The following is a 22727-nucleotide window of genomic DNA, read 5'->3' as shown; positions in this document are numbered from 1 at the left end:
GCATTTTTTCATGTGTCTGTTGGCTGCACAAATGTCTTCTTCTGAGAAGTGTCTGTTCGTATCTTTTGCCCACTTTTTGATGGGGTTTTTTTTTTTTTCTTGTAAATTTGTTTAAGTTCTTTGTAGATTCTGGATATTAGCCCTCTGTCAGATGGGTAGATTGCAAAAATGTTCTCCCATTCTGTAGGCTGCCTGTTCACTATGATGGTAGTTTCTTTTGCCATGCAGAAGCGCTTAAGTTTAATTAGATCCCATTTGTCTATTTTGGCTTTTATTGCCATTGCTTTTGGTGTTTTAGTCATGAAGTCCTTGCCCATGCCTATGTCCTGAATGGTATTGCATAGGTTTTCTTCTAGGGATTTTATGGCTTTAGGTCTAATGTTTACATTTTTAATCCATCTTGAATTAATTTTTGTATAAAGTGTAAGGTAGGGATCCAGTTTCAGCTTTCTACATATGGCTAGCCAGTTTTCCCAGCACCATTTATTAAATAGGGAATCCTTTCCCCATTGCTTGTTTTGGTCTGGTTTGTCAAAGATCATATGGTTGTATATGTGTGGTGTTATTTCTGAGGCCTCTGTTCTGTTCCATTGGTCTATATCTCTGTTTTGGTACCAGTACCATGCTGTTTTGGTTACTGTAGCCTTGTAGTATAGTTTGAAGTCAGGTAACGTGATGCCTCCAGCTTTGTTCTTTTGGATTAGGATTGTCTTGGCAATGTGGGCTCTTTATTGGTTCCATATAAACTTTAAAGTGTTTTTTTCCAATTCTGTGAAGAAAGTCATTGGTAGTTTGATGGGGATGGCATTGAATCTATAAACTATCTTGGGCAGTATGGCCATTTTCACAATATTGATTCTCCCTATCCATGAGCATGGAATGTTCTTCCATTTGTTTGTGTCCTCTTTTATTTTGTTGAGCAGTGGTTTGTAGTTCTCCTTGAAGAGGTCCTTCACATCCCTTGTAAGTTGGATTCCTAGGTGTTTTATTCTCTCTGTAGCAATTGTAAATGGGAGTTCACTCATGATTTGGCTCTCTGTTTGTCTGTTATTGGTGTATAGGAATGCTTGTGATTTTTGCACACTGATTTTGTATCCTGAGACTTTGCTGAAGTTGCTTATCAGCTTAAGGAGATTTTGGGCTGAGACAATGGGGTTTTCTAAATATACAATCATGTCATCTGCAAACAGGGACAATTTTACTTCCCCTTTTCCTTTTCCCAATTGAATACCCTTTATTTTTATGTCCTGTCTGATTGCCCTGGCCAGAACTTCCAACACTATGTCGAATAGGAGTGGTGAGAGAGGGCATCCTTGTCTTGTGCCAGTTTTCAGTGGGAATGCTTCCAGTTTCTTCCCATTCAGTTGGGTTTGTCATAATTAGCTCTTCTTATTTTGAGATACGTTCCATCAACACCTAGTTAATTGAGAAGTTTTAGCATGAAGGGCTGTTGAATTTTGTCAAAGACGTTTTCTGCATTTATTGAGCTAATGATGTGGTTTTTGTCATTGGTTCTGTTTATGTGATGGATTACATTTATTGATTTGCATATGTTGAACCAGCCTTGCATCTCCGGAATGAAGCCAACTTGATCGTGGTGGATAAGCTTTTTGATCTGCTGCTGGATTTGGTTTGCCAGTATTTTATTGAGGATTTTTGCATCGATGTTCATCAGGGATATTGGCCTAAAATTCTCTTTTTTGTGTGTGTCTCTGCCAGGTTTTGGTATCAGGATGATGCTGGCCTCATAAAATGAGTTAGGGAGGATTCCCTCTGTTTCTATTGCTTGGAATACTTTCAGAAGGAATGGAACCAGCTCCTCTTTGTACCTCTGGTAGAATTCGGCTATGAGTCTGTCTGGTCCTGGACTTTTTTGGTTGGTAGGCTATTAATTATTGCCTCAATTTCAGAGCCTGTTATTGATCTATTCAGAGATTCAGCTTCTTCCTGGTTTAGTCTTGGGATGGTGTATGCATCCAGGAATTTATCCATTTCTTCTGGATTTTCTAGTTTATTTGCATAGAGGTGTTTATAGTATTCTTTGATGGTGGTTTCTATTTCTGTGGGATTGGTGGTGATATCCCCTGTATCATTTTTTATTGTGTCTATTTGATTCTTCTCTCTTTTCTTCTTTATTAGTCTTGCTAGTGGTCTATCGATTTTGTTGATCTTTTCAAAAAACCAGCTCCTGGATTCATTGATTTTTTGATGGGGTTTTTATGTCTCTATCTCCTTCAATTCTGCTCTGATCTTAGTTATTTCCTGCTTTCTGCTAGCTTTTGAATTTGTTTGCTCTTGCTTCTCTAGTTCTTTTAATTGTGATGTTAGGGTGTTGATTTTAGATCTTTTCTGCTTTACTTGTGGGCATTTAGTGCTATAAATTTCTCTCTACACACTGCTTTAAATGTGTCCCAGAGATTCTAGTATGTTGTGTCTTTGTTCTCATTAGTTTCAAAGAACATCTTTATGTCTGCCTTCATTTTGTTATTTACCCAGTAGTCATTCAGGAGCAGGTTGTTCAGTTTCCATGTTGTTGTGTGGCTTTGAGTTTCTTAATCCTGAGTTCTAGTTTGATTGCACTGTGGTCTAAGAGACAGTTTGTTGTGATTTCTGTTTTTTACATTTGCTGAGGAGTGCTTTACTTCCAATTATGTGGTCAATTTTAGAATAAGTGCGATGTGGTGCTGAGAAGAATGTATACTCTGTTGATTTGGGGTGGAGAGTTCTGTAGATGTCTATTAGGTCTGCTTGGTGCAGAGCTGAGTTCAATCCTGGATATCCTTGTTAACTTTTTGTCTCATTGATCTGTCCATTATTGTCAGTGGGTTGTTAAAGTCTCCCATTATTACTGTGTGGGAGTCTGAGTCTCTTTGTAGGTCTCTAGGGACTTGCTTTATGAATTTGGGTGCTCCTGTATAGAGTGCATATATATTTAGGATAGTTAGCTCTTCTTGTTGAATTGATCCCTTTACCATTATGTAATGGCCTTCTTTGTCTCTTTTGATCTTTGTTGATTTAAAGTCTGTTTTATCAGAGACTAGGATTGCAACCCCTGCTTTTTTTTTTTTTTTTTTTTTTTTTGCTTTCCATTTGCTTGGTAGATCTTCCTCCATCCTTTTCTTCTGAGCCTATGTGTGTCTCTGCACATGAGATGGGTCTCCTGAATACAGCACATTGATGGGTCTTGATTCTTTATCCAATTTGCCAGGCTGTGTCTTTTAGTTGCAGCATTTAGACCATTTATGTTTAAGGTTAATATTGTTATGTGTGAATTTGATCTGTCATTGTGATGTTAGCTGGATATTTTGCCTGTTAGTTGATGCAGTTTCTTCCTAGCATCGATGGTCTTTACAATTTGGCATGTTTTTGCAGTGACTGTTACTGGTTGTTCCTTTCCATGTTTAGTGCATCCTTCAGCAGCTCTTGTAACACAGGCCTGGCGGTGATTAAATCTGTCAGCATTTGCTTGTCTGTAAAGGATTTTATTTCTCCTTTACTTAGGAATCTTAGTTTGGCTGGATATGAAATTCTGAGTTGAAAATTCTTTTCTTTAAGAATGTTGAATATTGACCCCCACTCTCTTCTGGCTTGTAGTGTTTCTACTGAGAGATCTGCTGTTAGTCTGATGTACTTCCCTTTGTGGGTAACCCGACCTTTCTGTCTGGCTGCCCTTAACATTTTTTCCTTCATTTCAACATTGATAAATCTGACAATTATGTATCTTGGGGTTGCTCTTCTCAAGGAGTATCTTTGTGCTGTTCTCTGTATTTCCTGAATTTGAATGTTGGCCTGCCTTGCTAGGTTGGGGAAGTTCTCCTGGATAATATCCTGAAGAGTGTTTTCCAACTTGGTTCCATTCTCCCCATCACTTTCAGGTATACCAATCAAACACAGATTTGGTCTTTTCACATAGTCCCATTCTTAGAGGCTTTGTTCATTTCTTTTTACTCTTTTTTCTCTAAACTTGTCTTGCTTTATTTCATTAATTTGATGTTCAGTCACTGATACCCTTTCTTCCACTTGATCGAATTGGCTATTGAAGCTTGTGCATGCATCACGTAGTTCTCGTGCCATGGTTTTCAGCTCCATCAGGTCATTTAAGGTCTTCTCTACACTGTTTATTCTAGTTAGCCATTCCTCTAACCTCTTTTCAAGGTTTTTAGCTTCCTTGCGATTGGTTAGAACATACTTCTTTAGCTCAGAGAAGTGTGTTATTACCGACCTTCTGAAGCCTACTTCTGTCAACTCATCAAAGTCATTCTCTGTTCAGCTTTGTTCCATTGCTGGCAAGGAGCTGCAATCCTTTGGAGGAGGAGAGGTGCTCTGGTTTTTAGAATTTTCAGCTTATCTGCCCTGGTTCCTCCCCATCTTTGTGGTTTTATTTACCTTTGGTGTTTGATGTTGGTGAACTACAGATGGGGTTTTGGTGTAGATGTCCTTTAGTTGATGTTGATGCTATTCCTTTTTGTTTGTTAGTTTTCCTTCTAACAGTTAGGTCCCTCAGCTGCAGGTCTATTGGAGTTTGCTGGAGGTCCGCTCCAGACCCTGTTTGCCTGAGTATCACCAGTGGAGGCTGCAGAACAGCAAATACTGCAGAACAGCAAATATTGCTGCCTGATCCTTCCTCTGGAATCTTTGTCCCAGAGATGCACCCATCTGTATGAGGTGTCTCCCAGTTAGGCTACACAGGGGTCAGGGACCCACTTGAGGAGGCAGTCTGTCCATTCTCAGAGCTCAAATGCCACGCTGGGAGAACCACTACTCTCTTCAGAGTTGTCAGACAGGAACGATTAAACTTACAGAAGTTGTCTGCTGGCTTTTTTTCAGCTATGTCCTGCCCACAGAGGTGGAGTCTACAGAGGCAGCAGGCCTTGCTGCGCTGCAGTGTCCTCCACCCTGTTTGAGCTTTCCAGTCGCTTTGTTTACCTACTCAAGCCTCAGCAACGGCGGACGCCCCTCCCCGAGCCAGGCTGCTGCCTCACAGTTCAATCTCAGACTGCTGCGCTAGCAGTGAGCAAGGCTCCATGGGCATGGGACCCGCCAAGCCAGGAACAGGAAAGAATCTCCTTGTCTGCCAGTTACTAAGACCTTAGGAAAAGCACAGTACTTGGGGTAGGAGTGTCCTGTTTTTCCAGGTACAGTCTGTCATGACTTCCCTTGGCTAGGAAAGGGAAATTCCCAAACTTCTTGTGCTTCCCAGGTGAGGCGATGCCCCGCCCTACTTTGACTCACCCTCCATGGGCTGTACCCACTGTACAACCAGGCCCAGTGAGATGAACCAGATACCTCAGTTGGAAATGCAGAAATCACCTGTCTTCTGCATCGATCACTCTGGGAGCTGCAGACTGGAGCTATTCCTATTTGGCCATCTTAGAATGGAAGCCTGCATCAATGTTCTTAGCTAGATCTTCTGGATAATTTGCAGCTTCTATGTCAGCACTTGCTGCTTCAGTTTGCACTTTTATGTTACAGAGATGGCTGCTTTCCTTAAACCTCATGAATCAACCTCTCTTAGTTTCAAACTTTTCTTCTGCAGCTTCCTCTCCTCCCTCAGCCTTTGTTAAATTGAGGAGAGTTAGGGCCTTGTTGTGGATTATGCTTTGGCCTAAGGGAATGTTGTGACTCCTTTAGTCTTTTACACAGACCACTAGTACTTTATCTGTATTAACAATAAGGCTGTTTTAGTTTCGTATCATGGGAGTACCACTTTTAATTTCCTTCAATAACTTTTTATTTGCATTCACATCTTGGCTAACTGTTTGTGACAAGCGGCCTGGCTTTCAGCCTGTCTCGGCTTTTGACATGCCTTCCTCACTAAGCTTAATCATTTCTACTTTTGATTTAAAATGAGAGATGTGCGACTCTTCCTTTTGCTTGAACAGTTACAAGCCATTTCAGGGTTATTAATTGGCTTAATTTTGATGCTGTTGTGTCTCAGGAAATAGGGAGGCCCAAGAAGAGGAAGAAAGACAGGGAACAGCTGGTCAGTGGGGCAGTCAGAACATACACATTTATCCACTAAGTTTGCCCTCTTATATGGGTATAATTTGTGGCACCCCAAAACAATTATAATGGTAACATCAAAGATCACCAGTCACAGATCAGCATAACAGATGTGATAATAAAGTTTGAAATATTATCAGAATTACCAAAATATGACACAGGAACACGAAGTGAGCACATGCCAATTGGAACAATGGCACTGACAGACTTGGTTAACACAAGGTTGCCACAAACCTTCAGTTTGTAAAAAATGCTGTATCTGGCTGGCTGCAATGGCTCACACCTGCAATCTCAGCACTTTGGGAGGCTGAGGTGGGAAAACTGCTTGAGCCTAGCAGTTTGAGCCCAGCAGTTTGAGACCAGCCTGGGCAACAAAATGAGACCCACTTCTCTATAAAAAACTTAAAAAATTAACTGGAGGTGGTGGTGAGTGCCTGTGGTCCCAGCTGCATGAGAAGCTAAGGCAGGCGGATCTTGAGCCCAGGAGGTCGAGACTGCAGTGAGCTGTGTTCACATCACTGCACTCCAGCATAGGCAACAGAGCAAGACCCTGTCTCAAAAATAAATAAATAAATAAAGGTTTAAGAAAAATTGCAAATAAAAAAATTCATTAAATGTTCTATTAAGAAAATGTCAAGCAATCCAGAGCCCTTAACTGCTGCCATCAGAAGGATGATAAGGCTCAAATGTGGCATGCCTCTTTGGTGGCTGCTGGCACAGGGATTCAGGCCTAGAAAACAATTGGTATAAAGTAGTATGATGGTTGTCTGGGAAGTTACTCATCACTCAAATGCAGCGACCTAGTCACTCTCTTATATTTAAATCACACTGAAAGGGTGCAAGTAGAATATGAATGATTTAGAGTTTTAGAGAATAGTGTGGTGTGTGTGGGAAAGGGGGAAAGATGAGGAGGAAAAGTTTACAGTAGCATTGGAATTAAATCCCAGCCTGCCAAATACCTGCCAGCATCAGAGCCCTTCTCCCTCTGCACCCCTTTCTCCCAGCTCTGTTTCTTATCACTGTGAAGTTACAGGTAAGGTTGGAGGGTGGCGTGGCAAGTGAGATCAAGGAGAGAGGAATGGGGAGGCAACTTTGCTCACCCTTCCAAAATGGTGGCATGGAAGGGATTAAGAAGAGGTAGGCCGGGCGCGGTGGCTCAAGCCTGTAATCCCAGCACTTTGGGAGGCCGAGACGGGCGGATCACGAGGTCAGGAGATCGAGACCATCCTGGCGAACACGGTGAAACCCCGTCTCTACTAAAAATACAAAAACTAGCCGGGCGAGGTGGCAGGCGCCTGTAGTCCCAGCTACTCGGGAGGCTGAGGCAGGAGAATGGCGTAAACCTGGGAGACGGAGCTTGCAGTGAGGTGAGATCCGGCCACTGCACTCCAGTCCGGGCGACAGAGCGAGACTCTGCCTCAAAAAAAAAAAAAAAAAAAAAAAAGAAGAGGTAGAGCTATAGGATGACAGGTGCACTTTATTTTGTGGCATGATGCAGCTGATTTATGACTGGCATGTAACTAGAAGGCATGTGCATCTGGCTGTAGCAACATGCCTGGTGTTCTATGTGGAGATTGTACTGGTGTCAGTAAACTTTTGAGAAATACTTTGGGCAGCTGGGTTACATTGTGGATTTGATAATTCATACTAAGCATATAGAGGATGCATATCAAGCCATCGTTTACATCCTCTAAGCCAAAGGCTCAAGGACAAGAAAAAGAAAACAAGTCAGCAGAGGGCATCAGTTACACAGCTATACAAAATTTCCAACCCATTGTATTTAAGGAAACAGGGCTGGGACACAGTGCCATCTTGTGGAAGTTATTGATTTCCCTTTTTATAATGAGATGCAATTAGCGTCTTGAAATTCTTGCTGAATTGTGGTTTGTGAGGTCTCCATAAATTCAGGAGGTAAATGGCGTACTGGGGTTTGATAAATAATAGCACCTGTATTTTAGAGCACCCAATCCATGCTAGGTAATATGCTATGCATGTTTTGTGTGTGTGTGTGTGTGTGTGTGTGTATTTGAATTTACATCTTACAACGATCCTGTAAGAGGTTTTGTTTCAATTTCACAGTTGAGGAGACTGAGACTCAGAGTGGGTTAAGTATTGCCTAAGGCTATGTTGCCAACTTGCGCTAATAGTTTGGTTTTCTTACACAAAGCCTGTGCTTGTACCTGAATGGCACCCAGGACTAAAGGATAATGGTAGGCAGTTGCTTTTAATGCTTTGTCAAATCCCTCATCATTCCCTTTATCCCTTATTCTCTTTCCCCAGTATCCAACAATATTCCCCAAAATCCAACAAAATATTTCGTGTCTACATAGGCCTCCCTCTACTCACCTTCTACTGTTCAGATTTTATAATGTGTGGCATCAGGAATTTATTGACAATAAATATTTTTTGAGCACTTACTGTATGACATACCATTCTGTGTGCTTGGAATATATCTATAAATAAAAAGGACAAAGGTTCTTGATCTCATAGAGCTTACATTATAGCAGGAGGAGACATATAATAAACATAAATGGAAGACAGTAAGTGCTATGGAAAAAAGAAAAAAAGTGGCATAGCATTAAATAAAGAGGTCAGAGTAGGTCTCATGGGAAAGGTAACGTTTTACCAAAGACTTGAAGGAAGTGAGGGAATAATTCAGATTCCCTGGGGAAGAGCATCCCAGTCAGAGGGAAGAGCTGCAGAGGGAAGAGCTGCTACAAAACCTTTGGGCAGGAGAATACCTGGTGTGTGGAGGGAATAGCAAGGAGTGGCTGAAGTGGAGTGAGCAACCGAAGATGAAGTCATAGAGGTAATGTGGGAAGCTAGATTATGTATGACATTATACGCTATTAAAAGCTTAGGCTTTTACTGTGAGATGGGAGCCATTGGAGGGTCATGGAGAAAAAGAAGATATGTATTTTGAAAGGCTCATTCTGGTTGCTGTAGGGCAAGAGTAGACACAGGAAGAGTATTAGGAGGATTTTGCAGTAATCCAAGCAAGGGATAATGGTGGCTCAAAACAGAGGATGGCAGAGGAAGTGGCAGAAAGTAGTCACGTTCTAGATATAATTTGAAAGTAAAGCCAGTGGGGCTACCTGATGTATTAGATGTAGGGTGTGAAAGAAAGAGAAGAGTTATAAATTAAGGTTTTTCCCCTGAACAAACTGAAATATGGATATGCCATTAATTGAGATGGGGGCAGAAGGGTGGTAACTGGAGATTTTTGGGAGGAAGATGAGGAGTTTAGTTTGGTGCATGTGGGGTAGGAAATGTCTTGAAGACATTTATATTCCCTGAGTAGGGAATATAGGAAATATGACCTTGGAGTTTGAGAGAGATGTATGAAATTCAATATAAATTTGAGATGTATTGGCAATATAAATGATATTTAATGCTGTGAGACTGAATGAGATCACCAAGGAAATGGGTATAGACAGAGAAGAGGACCGAGAACTCCAAAGTAAAATGTTGAGGAGAAGAAGCAGCAAAGAGATTTTGACAGCAAAACCACTGAGGCAAGGGGAAAATCAAGAGAGTTCTGTGTTCTGGAAACCAAGCACTCAATGTGTCTCCAGAGAGCATGGGTGATCAAATGTGATCAGATAAAAACATGATAAAGCAAGTAAGACAGCTGAAAATTGACCTTTACATTTAAAAGAGCAGGTTTTTGTTGGAGTGCTGGGAATAAAAACCTGTTTGGTGTGGGTTTAAGAGAGAATAGAAGAGAAATTCAGCAGCAAGTACAGACAACTTTATAGTTTTGCTTCAAAGGGGAGCCAGGAAATAGGACAGAAACTAAAAGGCAAAGTGAAGACCGAAAAATGATAGCATGTTTGTACCTTGATTGAAATGAAATGGTAGAGAGTTGATGGTTGATGGTGTGAGAGGGAAGAATTGGTGGGGAAATATTCTGGAATACGTAAGTGCACAAGTGCAAAGCCTGGCTTTTGACAAGGGCAGGGATGGTTGATCTATGGGAACAAGTGGGAAGATAGAGTATAGATGAATACCAGCCTTAGTAAATGGGTAGATGAGGTGATGAGATTCTTTGGGAGTTCTTTTCTGATTGCTTCAGTTTTCTCAGGGAAGTTGGAGACAATGAATCAACTGAGATTGAGGATGGCGGAGTGAGAGAAAATGTGAAACAACTTAGGACAGTGGGAGAGTGAATGAACTAGGGATACTTCGTATAATTGCTTGACAGTATTAAGGGATCACTTGAGTATGGTGGTGATTAATTTAAGGTGAAACCAGTTATCCTGGCTTTGTTCTTTGCTTGTGTGTGTGCTTTCCAGACCATGTACAGTTACATGGGTGCAAACCAGAGCAGGTAGAGAGTTAGATTTACCTAGAATGGTGGTTTTAACAAATGGAGAGAAGGGCAAGGGAGATAGGTATATATGCATGGGCATGATGATAATGATTGACCATGGAATTTAAGTTGGGTGAGGAGAGTGAACCTTAAGAAGGGTGAAGGACAGAGGGCTGAGGGACAGCATAAAGGTTAATAGATTGGAGATCCAAGAGATTAAAACAATAGAAGTAGGCTAGAAAGATAGGATATAGAGAAGAGAGAGTGGGGAAAGACAAGGTTTTAATTTTGGAAATAAGTAGCTGAGATAGAGTGGAGAGCAAGATCATTGCAAGATCTCACTACTTAGCACTCAAGTAGAAGAAAGAAAAAGATCGTTGGAAGAGTGAAGTCAAGAAAATGAGAGGCAGGGTGGGGGTGGATTACCAACAAGCATATGAAAATTCCCAAGAATTAAAACAGGAGTATCACTGGAGGGAGTGACATTGAAACAGTAGCTAAAATCATCAAGAAATAAGGGAGAATGAATTGGGCATTGGTAGTTAAAAGCAACACATAGGGACATATAGGTAGTGCTATAATCTGATGCCATTAGGTTCAAAGCTGGGGGTTTTAGGGAGGAGGAAAGAAGAATGATCTGAAAACAAAACAGAAAATGAGGATAACTACCCCACTTCAGGCTTAGCAGTGTGAGGGCTGTGGGAGACAAACTGCCACCTTTTGAAAAGGATGCAGGGGAGGCAGTACTTTTAGAGAAACTCTGGTTTGTTAGAGTAAGATTGTGAAGTGCATATCCAGAGAATAGGTTGAAGATATAGGGAATTTTGTTGATCATGGGCAGTGAATTATAGAGGAGACAGTGGAAGGGTTACAGAAGTTTGGGAGAGATGGGAAAACAATAGGAACATACAGAACTGCATGGAAATTAGTGTGGAGAGTGGCCTAGACGCCTAGGGGTTCTTGGATGATTGACACAGGCTGGGATAAAAGGTTAATGATATAAGTCCCAGTAAGTGTAAGGCAGATAGCAGTAGTGAGTGTGAGTGGGTGGGTATGGAGGGGTGAATTTTGGGGGCTTCCTCTTCACCTTGAAGGAGATGTGTTCTCAGAGTGTAGGCCTTTTCACATCCTCATGAGCATATTATTGCTCACTAACGGGATTAATGTGCTAATTCTCTGGGTGATGTGCATTTTGACAAGGACCTTTTGGGATAATGTCACAAACTTCATCAGAACAGTGCAAACTTGTAATAGCAAGCAGTATCATTGTAGTGCTCTAAAAATTTTGATTTTGGGCAAAGTGATCAGAGCTTAGGTGACAGCCAGAGTTTGACCAACATTCTGTGGAAGGTCGGGCCTGATAAGGTATACTCCTTTGGCCACCAAGAGGGCTCAGGAGAGCTCTGCTGCAGGGGAGAGGCAGATTTGAAACAGCTGAAGCCTTGTTGAGCATGCTAGCTTAGACCATGCCTATACTTTCTTTTTTTTTTTTTTTTTTAGTTCACGTGCTTAACAAACATGGGTATTTTTTTTTTTTATTATTATACTTTAAGTTCTAGGGTACATGTGCATGACGTTTATATCATGTATAACTCCCCAATGCAATCCCTCCCTCCTCCCCCCTCCCCATGATAGGCCCCAGTGTGTGATGTTCCCCTTCCCGAGTCCAAGTGATCTCATTGTTCAGTTCCCATCTATGAGTGAGAACATGTGGTGTTTGGTTTTCTCTTCTTGTGATAGTTTGCTAAGAATGATGGTTTCCAGCTGCATCCATGTCCCTACAAAGGACACAAACTCATCCTTTTTTATGGCTGCATAGTATTCCATGGTGTATATGTGCCACATTTTCTTAATCCAGTCTGTCACAGATGGACATTTGGGTTGATTCCAAGTCTTTGCTATTGTGAATAGTGCCGCAATAAACATACGTGTGCATGTGTCTTTGTAGTAGAGTAATTTATAATCCTTTGGGTATATACCCAGTAGTGGGATGGCTGGGTCATATGGTACATCTAGTTCTAGGTCCTTGAGGAATCGCCATACTGTTTTCCATCATGGTTGAACTAGTTTACAATCCCACCAACAGTGTAAAAGTGTTCCTATTTCTCCACATCCTCTCCAACACCTGTTGTTTCCTGACTTCTTAATGATTGCCATTCTAACTGGTGTGAGATGGTATCTCATTGTGGTTTTGATTTGCATTTCTCTGATGGCGAGTGATGATGAGCATTTTTTCATGTGTCTGTTGGCTGTATGGATGTCTTCTTTTGAGAAATGTCTGTTCATATCCTTTGCCCACTTTTTGATGGGGTTGTTTGTTTTTTTCTTGTATATTTGTTTGAGTTCTTTGTAGATTCTTGATATTAGACCATGCCTATACTTTCTGCTTTAGTTTTCCTTTTGTAACTCACAGATGCCATCAGTGTTGGTTTGTTTAACTTGGCAAACAATAACTATCATCGAAAAATTAAAACGCCATTTTCCCCCAGGTATATTACTATGATTAATGAGATAATTTCCCCAGTGGCGTAGTCAGGAAGCAGCCATTTCCCAATTGGTTGGCATGTGCTCAGCACCACAAGTCTGGCAACAGTATTTGGTGCTGCCTCCTTATGCCCATCAGGTAATGCAGGGGTAAAAGTACCCAAGGAAAGGGCTTAGAACGACAAATGGCCTTTTCTGCCACCAAATGGCACCAACTGGCATTGAGAATCAAGTAACATACAGTATGAGCCTAAGGTCTTCTGTCCTAAACAGACTAGCTTTGTAATTCTTTGACCGTAATACTATTAGGATGATAGAACAAATTGATTTTACTAATGCTGAGGTCCCTCAGGTTCCCATGAAATGTGGCTCAAGAGGAGCTGCTTCTACTTTACAAGCTCTGTTGGCTCACTGCTTGCCACTCCAGGCTGGCCCTGTGGCCTTGTGCCAGGCTCGAGTGACATTTGGACTGGTTAGTGAGAATACTGTGGGCCTCACACTTTTTTTAAGTTGCAAAATAAATAGATGTTTAAGGCATTGAGCAGATTTTGTGGATGTAGCTAATATTTTTGTCTTTAAAAGAAAAAAAAGAGGCAGAAGGAACCATCTCTTTGGCTCTAACTTGCTCTCCATTGCCTTTTGAATGTACCCTTGGAGATAAGAACAAGGAGACTGGGCACAGTGGCTCACACCTGTAAACCCAGCACTTTGGGAAACTGAGGTGGGCAGATCACTTGAGGTCAGGAGTTTAAGACCAGCCTGGCCCACATTGTGAAACCCCATCTCTACTAAAAATACAAAAATTAGCCAGGTGTGGTGGCAGGCATCTGTATTCCCAGCTACTCTGGAGGCTGAGGCATGAGAATCGCTTGAACCTGGGAGGTGGAGGTGGCAGTGAGCCGGGATCGTGCCATTGTACTCCAGCCTGGGTGACAGAGTGAGACTCCATCTCAAAAAACAAAATAAAACCAAACAAAAAAAAAAAGAAGCGGATATAACTCCTTACAGCCTGAAAGGCTAATTTTTTGATAATGTTATGTGGAATATCAAAATATTTTGTGAGTAGCTGTTCTGAGAGGCAGAACCCACATCACTGACTTCTTGGTTACTGCCTTGCAGATCCTTAAGTCTCTTTGGTCTTCTGGGGCTTCCTTAGGCTTTCCTTATTATCTACTCATGGCTCATGTTTGTGAGGTTTACTGAAGATGTGAACTGGGACTGAAAATTGGGATGTGACATAATGTACGATAAAATTTGATTTGATTAAAAACCGAGTATGGGAGTAGGAGTTTATAGTATTGACTCATCCAATAGCCTGCCACCTAGTCTGATCTTAATATGTTGATAGCATTTAGATTCAATAGTAACTTGTAGCATCAAAAACAATAACAAAAATATATACAGATGGTCCCTGACATACAATGGTTCAACTTGGAATTATTTTTTTGTCTCCTCTGTATATTTTCAAACAGCCTGGCTTCAAGCTCACTGATTCTTTCTTCTGCTTGATCAATTCTGCTAAGAGCCTCTGATGGATACATCCTTCAGTGTGTCAATGGCATTTTTCAACTCCAGAATTTCTGCTTGATTCTTTTTAATTATTTCAATTTCTTTGTTAAATTTATTTGATAGAATTCTGAAAACTCCCTTTCTGTGTTATCTTGAATTTTTTTGAATTTCCTCAAAATGGCTATTTTTGAATCCCTTGTCTGAAAGGTCACATATCTCTATCTCTTCAGTATTGGTCACTGATGCCTTATTTAGTTTGTTTGGTAAGGTCATGTTTTCCTGGATAGTCTTGTGCTTGTGGATGCTTGTCAGTGTCTGGTCTGGGCTTGTTTGTACCTGTCCTTCTTGGGAATGTTTTCCAGGTATTTGAAGGGACTTGGGTGTTATGATCTAAGTTTTTGGCCACTGCAGCCATATCTGCATTAAGGGGTACCCCAAGCCCAGTAACGCTGTGGCTCTTGCAGACTCATAGAGGTACCACCTTGGTGGTCCTAGATAATATCCAGAATAATTATCTGGATTACCAGGCAGAGACTCTTGTTCTCTTCCTTTACTTTTTCCCAAAGAAACAGAGTCTCTCTTTCTGTGCTGAGCTGACTGGAGATAGGGGAGGGGTGACACAAGCACCCCTGTGGCCACCACTACTGGGACTGCCCTGGGTCAGACATGAAGCCAGCATAGCACTGGGTCTTGCCCAAGGCCCACTGTAACTATTACCTGGCTACTATCTATGTTTGCTCAAGGTCCTAGGGCTCTACAATCAGCAGGTGGCAAAACTAGCAAGGCTGTGTCCTTTCCTTTAGGGGTTCAAGTTCCCCTGGGCCCTGGGTGAATCCAGAGATGCTGTCTGGAAGTCAGGGCCTGGAGTTGGAAACTTTAGAAATCTACCTGATGTTGTATTCTACTGTGGCTGACCTGGCACCCAAACCACCGAAGTCCTTCCCACCCTTTCCTGCCCTTCCCTAGGCAAAGGAGTTTTTCCTCATGTTCAACACCACCACAGGCCCATGAGGAGTACTGTCGGGATACCGCCAATGTTCACTTAAGGCCCAAGGGCTCTTCTGCCAGAATGTGTTGGATGTTGCCAGGAAAGTGACTTACGCTTCAGGGCAGTGGGCTCCTCTCTGGCCCAGAATAGGTCCGGAGATGCCATCCAAGAGACAAGGACTAGAATCAGGGACCCAAAGAGCTGGCTTGCTGCTCTTTCTCACTGTGGCTGAGCTGGTACCTAAGCGCAAGACAGAGTCCCCTTTATTCTTCCCTCTGCTTTTCTCAAGCAGAAGTGGTCTCTCCTCATAGCCATCAGACCCGTGAATGTGCTGGGTCACATCTGAAGCCAGTGCATTTCGGAGTCTCACCTGAGGCCCATGGTATGTACTACTTGGCTACTGCTACTGATTTTTCACGGTCCAAAGGCTCTTTATTCAGCATGTGATGAAATCTGCCAAGACTGGGTTCTTCCCTTCAAGGCAGTGGGTTCCCTTCTGGCCCAGGGTATATCTAGAAATGTCATCCAGGAGCTAGGGCCTGCAATGTGTGCCTCAGGATTTTGCCCAGTACCCTATCATACTCTGGCTGAACTGGTATCCAAATTGCAAGACAAAGTCCTTTTCACTCTTCCCCCTTCTCTCCTCAAGCAAAGGAAGGAGTCCCTTTTGGAGCCATAAGCTGTGTTGCCTTGGGTTGGGGGAGGGGTGATGTAAGCACTTACTTAGCCATCCTGGCTGGTGTCTTACTAGATCGTGTGATCCCCAGTCCACTGGCTCAGAGCCCAGCACAGCACTAGGACTTGCCTGGGTATTGCAGTTGTTGTGGCCCAGACAGGCTTTCGAGTTTATTTAGGACCTCAGAGCACTTTAGCCCATGGTGGTGGAGGTAGTCGAAACTCAGTTTCTGAAACCTGGGATGGGCGATTCTCCTCTGGCTAGGGTAGTCTAAATGGTCCCTCCATTGGCAATAGCTAAGTTCTGCCCAGTGTTGGCAGCGCTGAATTCTAGAGTCCCACAATCGCTGTGCCCTCCCTCCAAGTGCACAGATTTTCTCTCCACACTACGTGGCTGCTGCCAGGGGATGGGGGAAGGGTGGTGTCAGCAATTCAAGATTGTCTTTCTTACCTTTTTCAGTACTTCTTTCAGCAACACGAAGTTAAAACCAGGTACTGTGGTCACTTTGTGATCACTGATTTTTGGTTCTTATGAAGGTGCTTTTTTGTTTAGATAGTTGTTAAATTTGGTGTTTGTTCATGGAGAACAATCAGTGGAGGCTTCTGTTTGGCCATCTTGCTCTGCATCCTCCCCAACTTATGATTTTTTAACTTGATCATGGGTTCCTCAGGGTATTGCATGCATTTTTGACTTACAATATTTTCAACCCCTGGTGGTTTATTGAGATGTAACCCTATCATAAGTGCACCTGTACTATGGTAATAGAGACAGCTAGTATATCCCTTTAAATAGGAAACATATAGTGGTACAGTGTCATAAGCTTAATATAATTTATTCAGATTTAGACCCTAGTAATTATAAAAGTCTATACAAGTTTTTTTTTTTTTTTCTTTCTCAGCAATCTTAAATTCCTGTGACTGAATTTCATTGTTTTAAAATGCATTCACAGTTGAAAAGGTTTACTTCTGAATCTCAGGGAACTGCACTAAAGAATCTGGTATCAATTTTCTGAGGATTAAAAAAATCATACTTAATGCTGTTATATTAAAGATGTTGGCAAGTACAACATTTTTTTCTAACTATAGGATAAAGAGCATTGAAAGGTATCATGCTCCAAACCCATTAAAAGTATCTTCACCTGTAACTGAACATCAGATGTTATTATCTTACTTCCTGTTGGCTTTCAACTTCTAGGCTGTCTGTTGAAACACCCCTCAATGTTTATGTGGCCTCCAAGGCATACAAACATTTTCAAGGAAACCCCATAAGGAAAGAATTGGAAGTTTCATTTATTTTTTTCCTACCTTTAGTTCTCTTTTTTCCATCTTTCAGATCTTTAGATGTTCTGAGTTTTTGTAGCTGGAGACTGGGGAAACCTAGCTCCCCGCACTGTGGCCAGTGGAAGACTGCTGTGGAGAACCTGAATCCAAAGTGTTTTTGTTAGGAGACAAAGTAAACAGGCCAGTTTAAAGTTTCAATACCAGTATGCCTCTTTCTCTACCAACAGCTGTGTGATTTAGATCCTGAATCATATAATTCCATTCAGAATGAAAAGTTCGGTTTCTGATTGGCGGAAATGAGTTCTAGTATCCCTTTCTTTGTTAGAAGTCAAAGTCACCATGTTCTGGAACATTAGCATGTGTTGGGTAAAGTTGATAACAGGATACTAAAACTCAAATAGCTGCTTCGTACTGAAGTCAGAACAGTTCTACCTGGAAAAACAACCAAATTTTTCTCGTATTATAGCACTACATTGTAATTGCTTATTTAGCTATTTTGTAAGCTACTTTTATTCTGTTACTTCTCTGGTACTCCCAGGGTCTAGGACATTATCATGAATTCAAGAAACGTTTGATGCATAAATAAAGGAATGAAAATATATAAGGAATATTATGTTTACTAAAGGCACAATAGTTTGGCTTTTCCTGACTCCTGAGTTATGATCAACTCTGAAAAAGGGAGTAATTTTTCAACTCTATTAAACATAGTGGGGTGGAGGTGGGGGTAAGAAGAGTTGGGGAAGGGTACATTATGAAACACAGAAATACTATTTACTAAATACATATTAACAAATCTTAGCATAATTTAATTTTACTCCAGGCTGCCCCCCTATCCTCTTCCCCTACCCTCTTTTTTCTTGCCTGTAGAATGTAAGGAAGGGAACACACTTCTTTGTTAAGGAAAACTGAGTAAGGTTGTCATTTCATTCTATTATGACTGGAGTTTTTCCTTCTCATCGTTCATCAGGTCAATTTAAGTTTTGAACATCTAAACTGTGTAACACTGCATATAAAAATAAGTCCATGTTTAAGACAAAGTAGAAAAGTACCAAACACTTTAAAAAAATGAATTGAAGAAAACCTTGTCTTTGACAACTTCTGTTTTTATTTGGGGAGGCGGTATGAAATCATCTAGGTGCATTTTTGTCTATTGGGATGAAGAATGCTATCCAGTAAGAATATTGATTTAAAAATCAAATGCTCGGACTGGAGGGGAAGGAAAGGACAAAAGATTGCATGCTGTGTGCTATTTTGCATCAACTCAATTCCTTTCTGCTATACATGAGCTTCAGTTGATGCCTTGGTCTGGAGCCTTTGAACTTTCTTAGTTACCAGTGATTTTAATGGTGGTCACTGGACCGGGGATACAATTAAAATCATATAACATGTCATATGAAAATTTTAAACCAAGAAACTGATTTTTCATTTTCAAGTGGGGAATTCAGTCCTTAAAAAAAAATTGTGGTCCAAAGAAAGAGCATTACTAATGAGGACTCTCCCTTTTTACAATTGAGGGTTCCCGCCTACATCTTCCTAATACCTCCTTTGCCAGGGCTTGCCTAGGTCAGATGAGAAGTAAATAGAACTGATGAATGATTTTTTTGACTCTCTTGTCATGTAGTTTTCTATCGTAATATGCTGAAGGGGAGCACATTCAGAACTGATCTCATTTGAGAAGGACTACTTTTAAGTTCTATTTTAGGCCACACAGATTTTCAAAAAATAAAATTCTGAATTCAATCTTAAACCCTTGGGAAGGCTTCCGATCACATATTTGGTGGAATGTACTATATTACCTAAATAATAAACATTTTATTTGGATACATCTTTGGGATGCTTGTTAAAAAATTATATATTAAAATTTTAGTGTTAGAATTATGATTTGAGGATAGAGGAATAAAAAGTTCCCTTTTCCTTCAAACTTGTATGGATTCCATTTTTCTAGTGTTTTACTGACATCATGAAGAGTCTTTCTTCTCAAGGTGGCAACATGTCCTTGCCTTGTAGTTTTATTCTGAATGATACGGTTTTTCTCCCTTGAATTTGCCATATAGAATTTATGAGGTTTATGTGTTTTAGCTCTACAGTTTCTTCCATGATCTTACATTTTATCTCCTATAAGAGTGCTTAGAAAAACAATAAAAATAGGAAAAAATATTTTGGCGCAATAATAAGTAAAAATGGGATTCCTGGAGGTGGATTGGAATTATTTAGTCTTCTGTGTCTTTTCTAGACATCCATAAATTTTCTTTTTCTTTTTATTCTTCTATTGGACAGAAATTTCACTTGAAGGTAGATTATTAGTCTAAAAGACCATCTTAAATCACAATGCTTTAAGAACTTTTGAATTAAGCTGCTTAGAGGAACACATAATATATTCACCTTACCTTGTTTTAGTTGAAACAAATTCTTTTTTAAATTTAGGTCTTCTTTAAAAGAAGAAACAGAACACACTTCATTTTTATATAGAATAAACTTTGTTTTTATTATAGACATGGATGAAAAATAAAAGTTTTTATGTACATACGACATATAGTGCAAATGAAAAGCTTTTAAATACCATGGATAGACATGTTGTTGGAAACAAAAGGAGATGAATGATGGGGGTTAGGATGGTCGTCCTGGAACTGCAGGAGGGGGCCGCCTAGTAAAAACAAAACAAAACAAAATAACAAAAAGAAAGACACAGATGCAGAGGAAGAAAACAATGTTTAAATTATAAAATAAACCCAAATAATAGCATGCACAAATAGCTCATGAAAGTCAAATTCAAATCACACCCAAAAACACGCAGACATGCAAAGGAAATGAAAGGACATCACATGGCTAAGTTAGCAGTTCCCAGGACTTTTCCTGGCTACTAGCAATGTCCTAGGTATGAGCAATTTGAGCTCACTCAAAAAGCTTCTTGTTTTGCACCATGGAATGATAAATCCATGCACTCTTATTCAGGAGAACTGGGACTAGTCCCCAAGCCAAATACCTTTATAACTTGCATATTTGATTCTCAATCCTGATTTTGGGACACTCAGTTATTTCCAAAGATTTCAATGAACGTTGTGAAATCTCCATGGGGGAGAGGGAGTTGACGTAGCCAATGGCAGGTGAAATTTTTTTTTTTAAGTGAGTTAAATTAGAAGGTGGCAAGGGATCAAATGAGCAATGTAATCACAATGCAGAGAATGCCAGAGGTTGATCTCAGAAAAAAAGGATTTGTAAATAAGAATTTGCTCCAGGTGAGTAGTCCTGGTGTGTAATAGCCTGGATTCAGGCCTAGGGAAACCAGGAGGCTAGGTCTGGTCCATGGCGACCCCAGGATTTTCTAGGATTTCCCTCTGTCTAAGAGCTAGGTATAACCATAATTCTGATTTATTCTGAAGTGGGTCAAGGGTAAATGAAATCTGGTCTGCCAGATCTTTCTCCATTTCCCTAGGCTGGCTTGCATTTCATCAGACCTGTGGATAATGAAATGAGGGTCCAAGTTGTGCTTCATTTGCCATTAGCCTTTCTTGTGTTCAACAGGGAGATGATTTGCAGCTAGAGAAAATACAGTAAACGCTACATTGCAATGAACAGCTTTGTAAGTAGGAAAACAGCAGGCCAAATAAAGCTTTCCCTCTGGTTTCTGGCAGAAGTCTACACTTTAATTTCCCCTTTCTAACCAAACCATTAATGAACTCAACATTATAGCAAGCTGTAGAATGGTGAGGTTATCTCAAGACCCTCCTCTCTTTGACTTCTTATCTAGGTGTTCAACAACATACTCACTTCCATCTTATTCTTGTTACACTTCAGTGAGTGGAGCAATGAAGTCTATAAAAAAAAAAAAAAAAAAGGAAAAACTTCTTTTTCATTTTCTGTGAGATGTCAGTGGAGCCAAACTGACTGGTCTATTTCTGGGCAGGGCTAAAAAATGATCTTACCTTCCCCAAAGTCCAAAATCAATTTTTCTTCAGTCCAGTTTAAGCTGACTACACTAAAGAGGCCTCCCATCCATTTAAATGATGGAGAACTTGTTATTGGTACCTAACCTTTCAACTTTAGGGCCGGGGCGGGGGCTAGGGGGTCTCCAAGGCTTTAGCTTTAGAGATCCAGGTAATGGGTATCCCTGGTGTTTTCATGAAGAAAGTGTAATTAAATTTCTGTCGAGCTCAATGAGATTTATCACCTGCCCAGAAAACAGAAACTATTTTTGAGTTCTGAAGGGGCTTTAGAACACTTTAATTACCTCAGCAGGGTGGGGAGGTGGGCCATTAAACTGAACAGCAAGTCCACAGTGCTGAAGCGACATTCTGTTAGCATATGCCAAAACACTTTCCTGTTTGAGCTAGTTTGGTGTTCTGATCCAGAAACAGGATCAGAAACTTTATGTCTTGGAATATATTCCACTGACAGCTAGACTGTTTGCTTGAAACATCAGGGTGACATTTATATCCTCAGACAGCTTTTTCTTTTCATCCTCACTTTACTGTATCTACCCTTCCTTTCATTGCTGAAAAAGCATTGTTGATGGTGATACCATTTACTGGGTCAAAATTAGCTCTATTGAAGATATGGGCAGTTGGGGTTTTTGCTCTTTCTTTTGCATAATTTTTATATTACTTATACAGTGCCGAAATGCTTAAAGGCAAGTGATGCAAATATTTGGACTTTTTACATGTAGAGCTACAAAGGTACCTCATACAATTGCCACTCCCGTATGAAAGTTGCAGTACTAAATTGGAATACTGAGTTGCTAACAAATTCTTAAGCTCACCATCCTAGTATTCAACATATAAGCAAATTTACCTAATCAAGACTATAATTTTAGGTTATATTTTCTTAAGCATTTTGAAAAATAACTTCAAAGCAGAATGTTTTGGCCAAAACAGGCAAAGGAGATTGGAAAAGCTGTATCTGGAGCGGCGTAATTTATATATAAAACGCTCAATTATTAACAAGAAAGATGAATTACCCACTTTTTTTTGGCTTTATGTCAATGATGCAATTTGGTCTTATGGTGACATTCCTCTGGCAAGATCTCTGAGGAAGTCTTTCTTATAGCTTTTTTCTTTTCTGTTAAAATCTCACAATAAAGGACAGGTGCAGTGGCTCATGCCTGTAATCCCAACACTTTTGGAAGCTGAGGTGGGCAGATCACTTGAGGTCAGGAGTTTGAGACCAGCCTGGCCAACGTGGTGAATTGCCATCTCTACTAAAAATGCAAAAATTAGCCGGGCATGGTGGCACGTGCCTGTAATCCTAGCTACTGGGGAGGCCGAGGCATGATAATCACTTGAACTTGGGAGGCGGAGGTTGCAGTGAGCCAAGATCACACCACTGCATTGCAGCCTGGGCAACAGAGCAAGACTCTGTCTTAAAAAAAAAAAAAAAAAAACCTCACAAAAAAATGCTCTGTTTGCTTTCTTTGCTCATCATTTAGGTAAGTGAATAACCCAGAGCAGTGGGTGAGCCTGAAGGCTCGGGAAAGGGAGG

The 22727-nt window shown here is 40.8% G+C and overlaps 2 protein-coding genes across 3 annotated transcripts in view; both read right to left on the bottom strand.

The window, feature by feature from the left end:
- CUNH1orf105 (chromosome unknown C1orf105 homolog) overlaps positions 1 to 17602 on the bottom strand; it is a 50699-nt gene extending 33097 nt beyond the window's left edge. The window contains exon 1 of the mRNA XM_033200241.1: positions 17277 to 17602. Coding sequence (XP_033056132.1) covers positions 17277 to 17297 — 21 coding nt within the window. The 5' untranslated portion in view covers positions 17298 to 17602. The remainder of the gene's footprint in view (positions 1 to 17276) is intronic.
- A 2108-nt stretch (positions 17603 to 19710) lies between these two features.
- Positions 19711 to 22727, bottom strand: part of DNM3 (dynamin 3) — a 589217-nt gene continuing 586200 nt past the window's right edge. For both annotated transcript variants that reach the window (XM_033200233.1, XM_033200237.1), the window contains one exon: positions 19711 to 19896. In XM_033200233.1, the coding sequence (XP_033056124.1) occupies positions 19860 to 19896 (37 nt within the window). In that variant the 3' untranslated portion in view covers positions 19711 to 19859. The remainder of the gene's footprint in view (positions 19897 to 22727) is intronic.

This window comes from Trachypithecus francoisi, unplaced genomic scaffold, assembly GCF_009764315.1.
Source record: "Trachypithecus francoisi isolate TF-2019V2 unplaced genomic scaffold, Tfra_2.0 Lachesis_group5, whole genome shotgun sequence".
In the NCBI taxonomy this organism is placed as follows: Eukaryota; Metazoa; Chordata; class Mammalia; order Primates; family Cercopithecidae; genus Trachypithecus; species Trachypithecus francoisi.
This window is presented reverse-complemented; position numbering and strand designations above follow the sequence as displayed.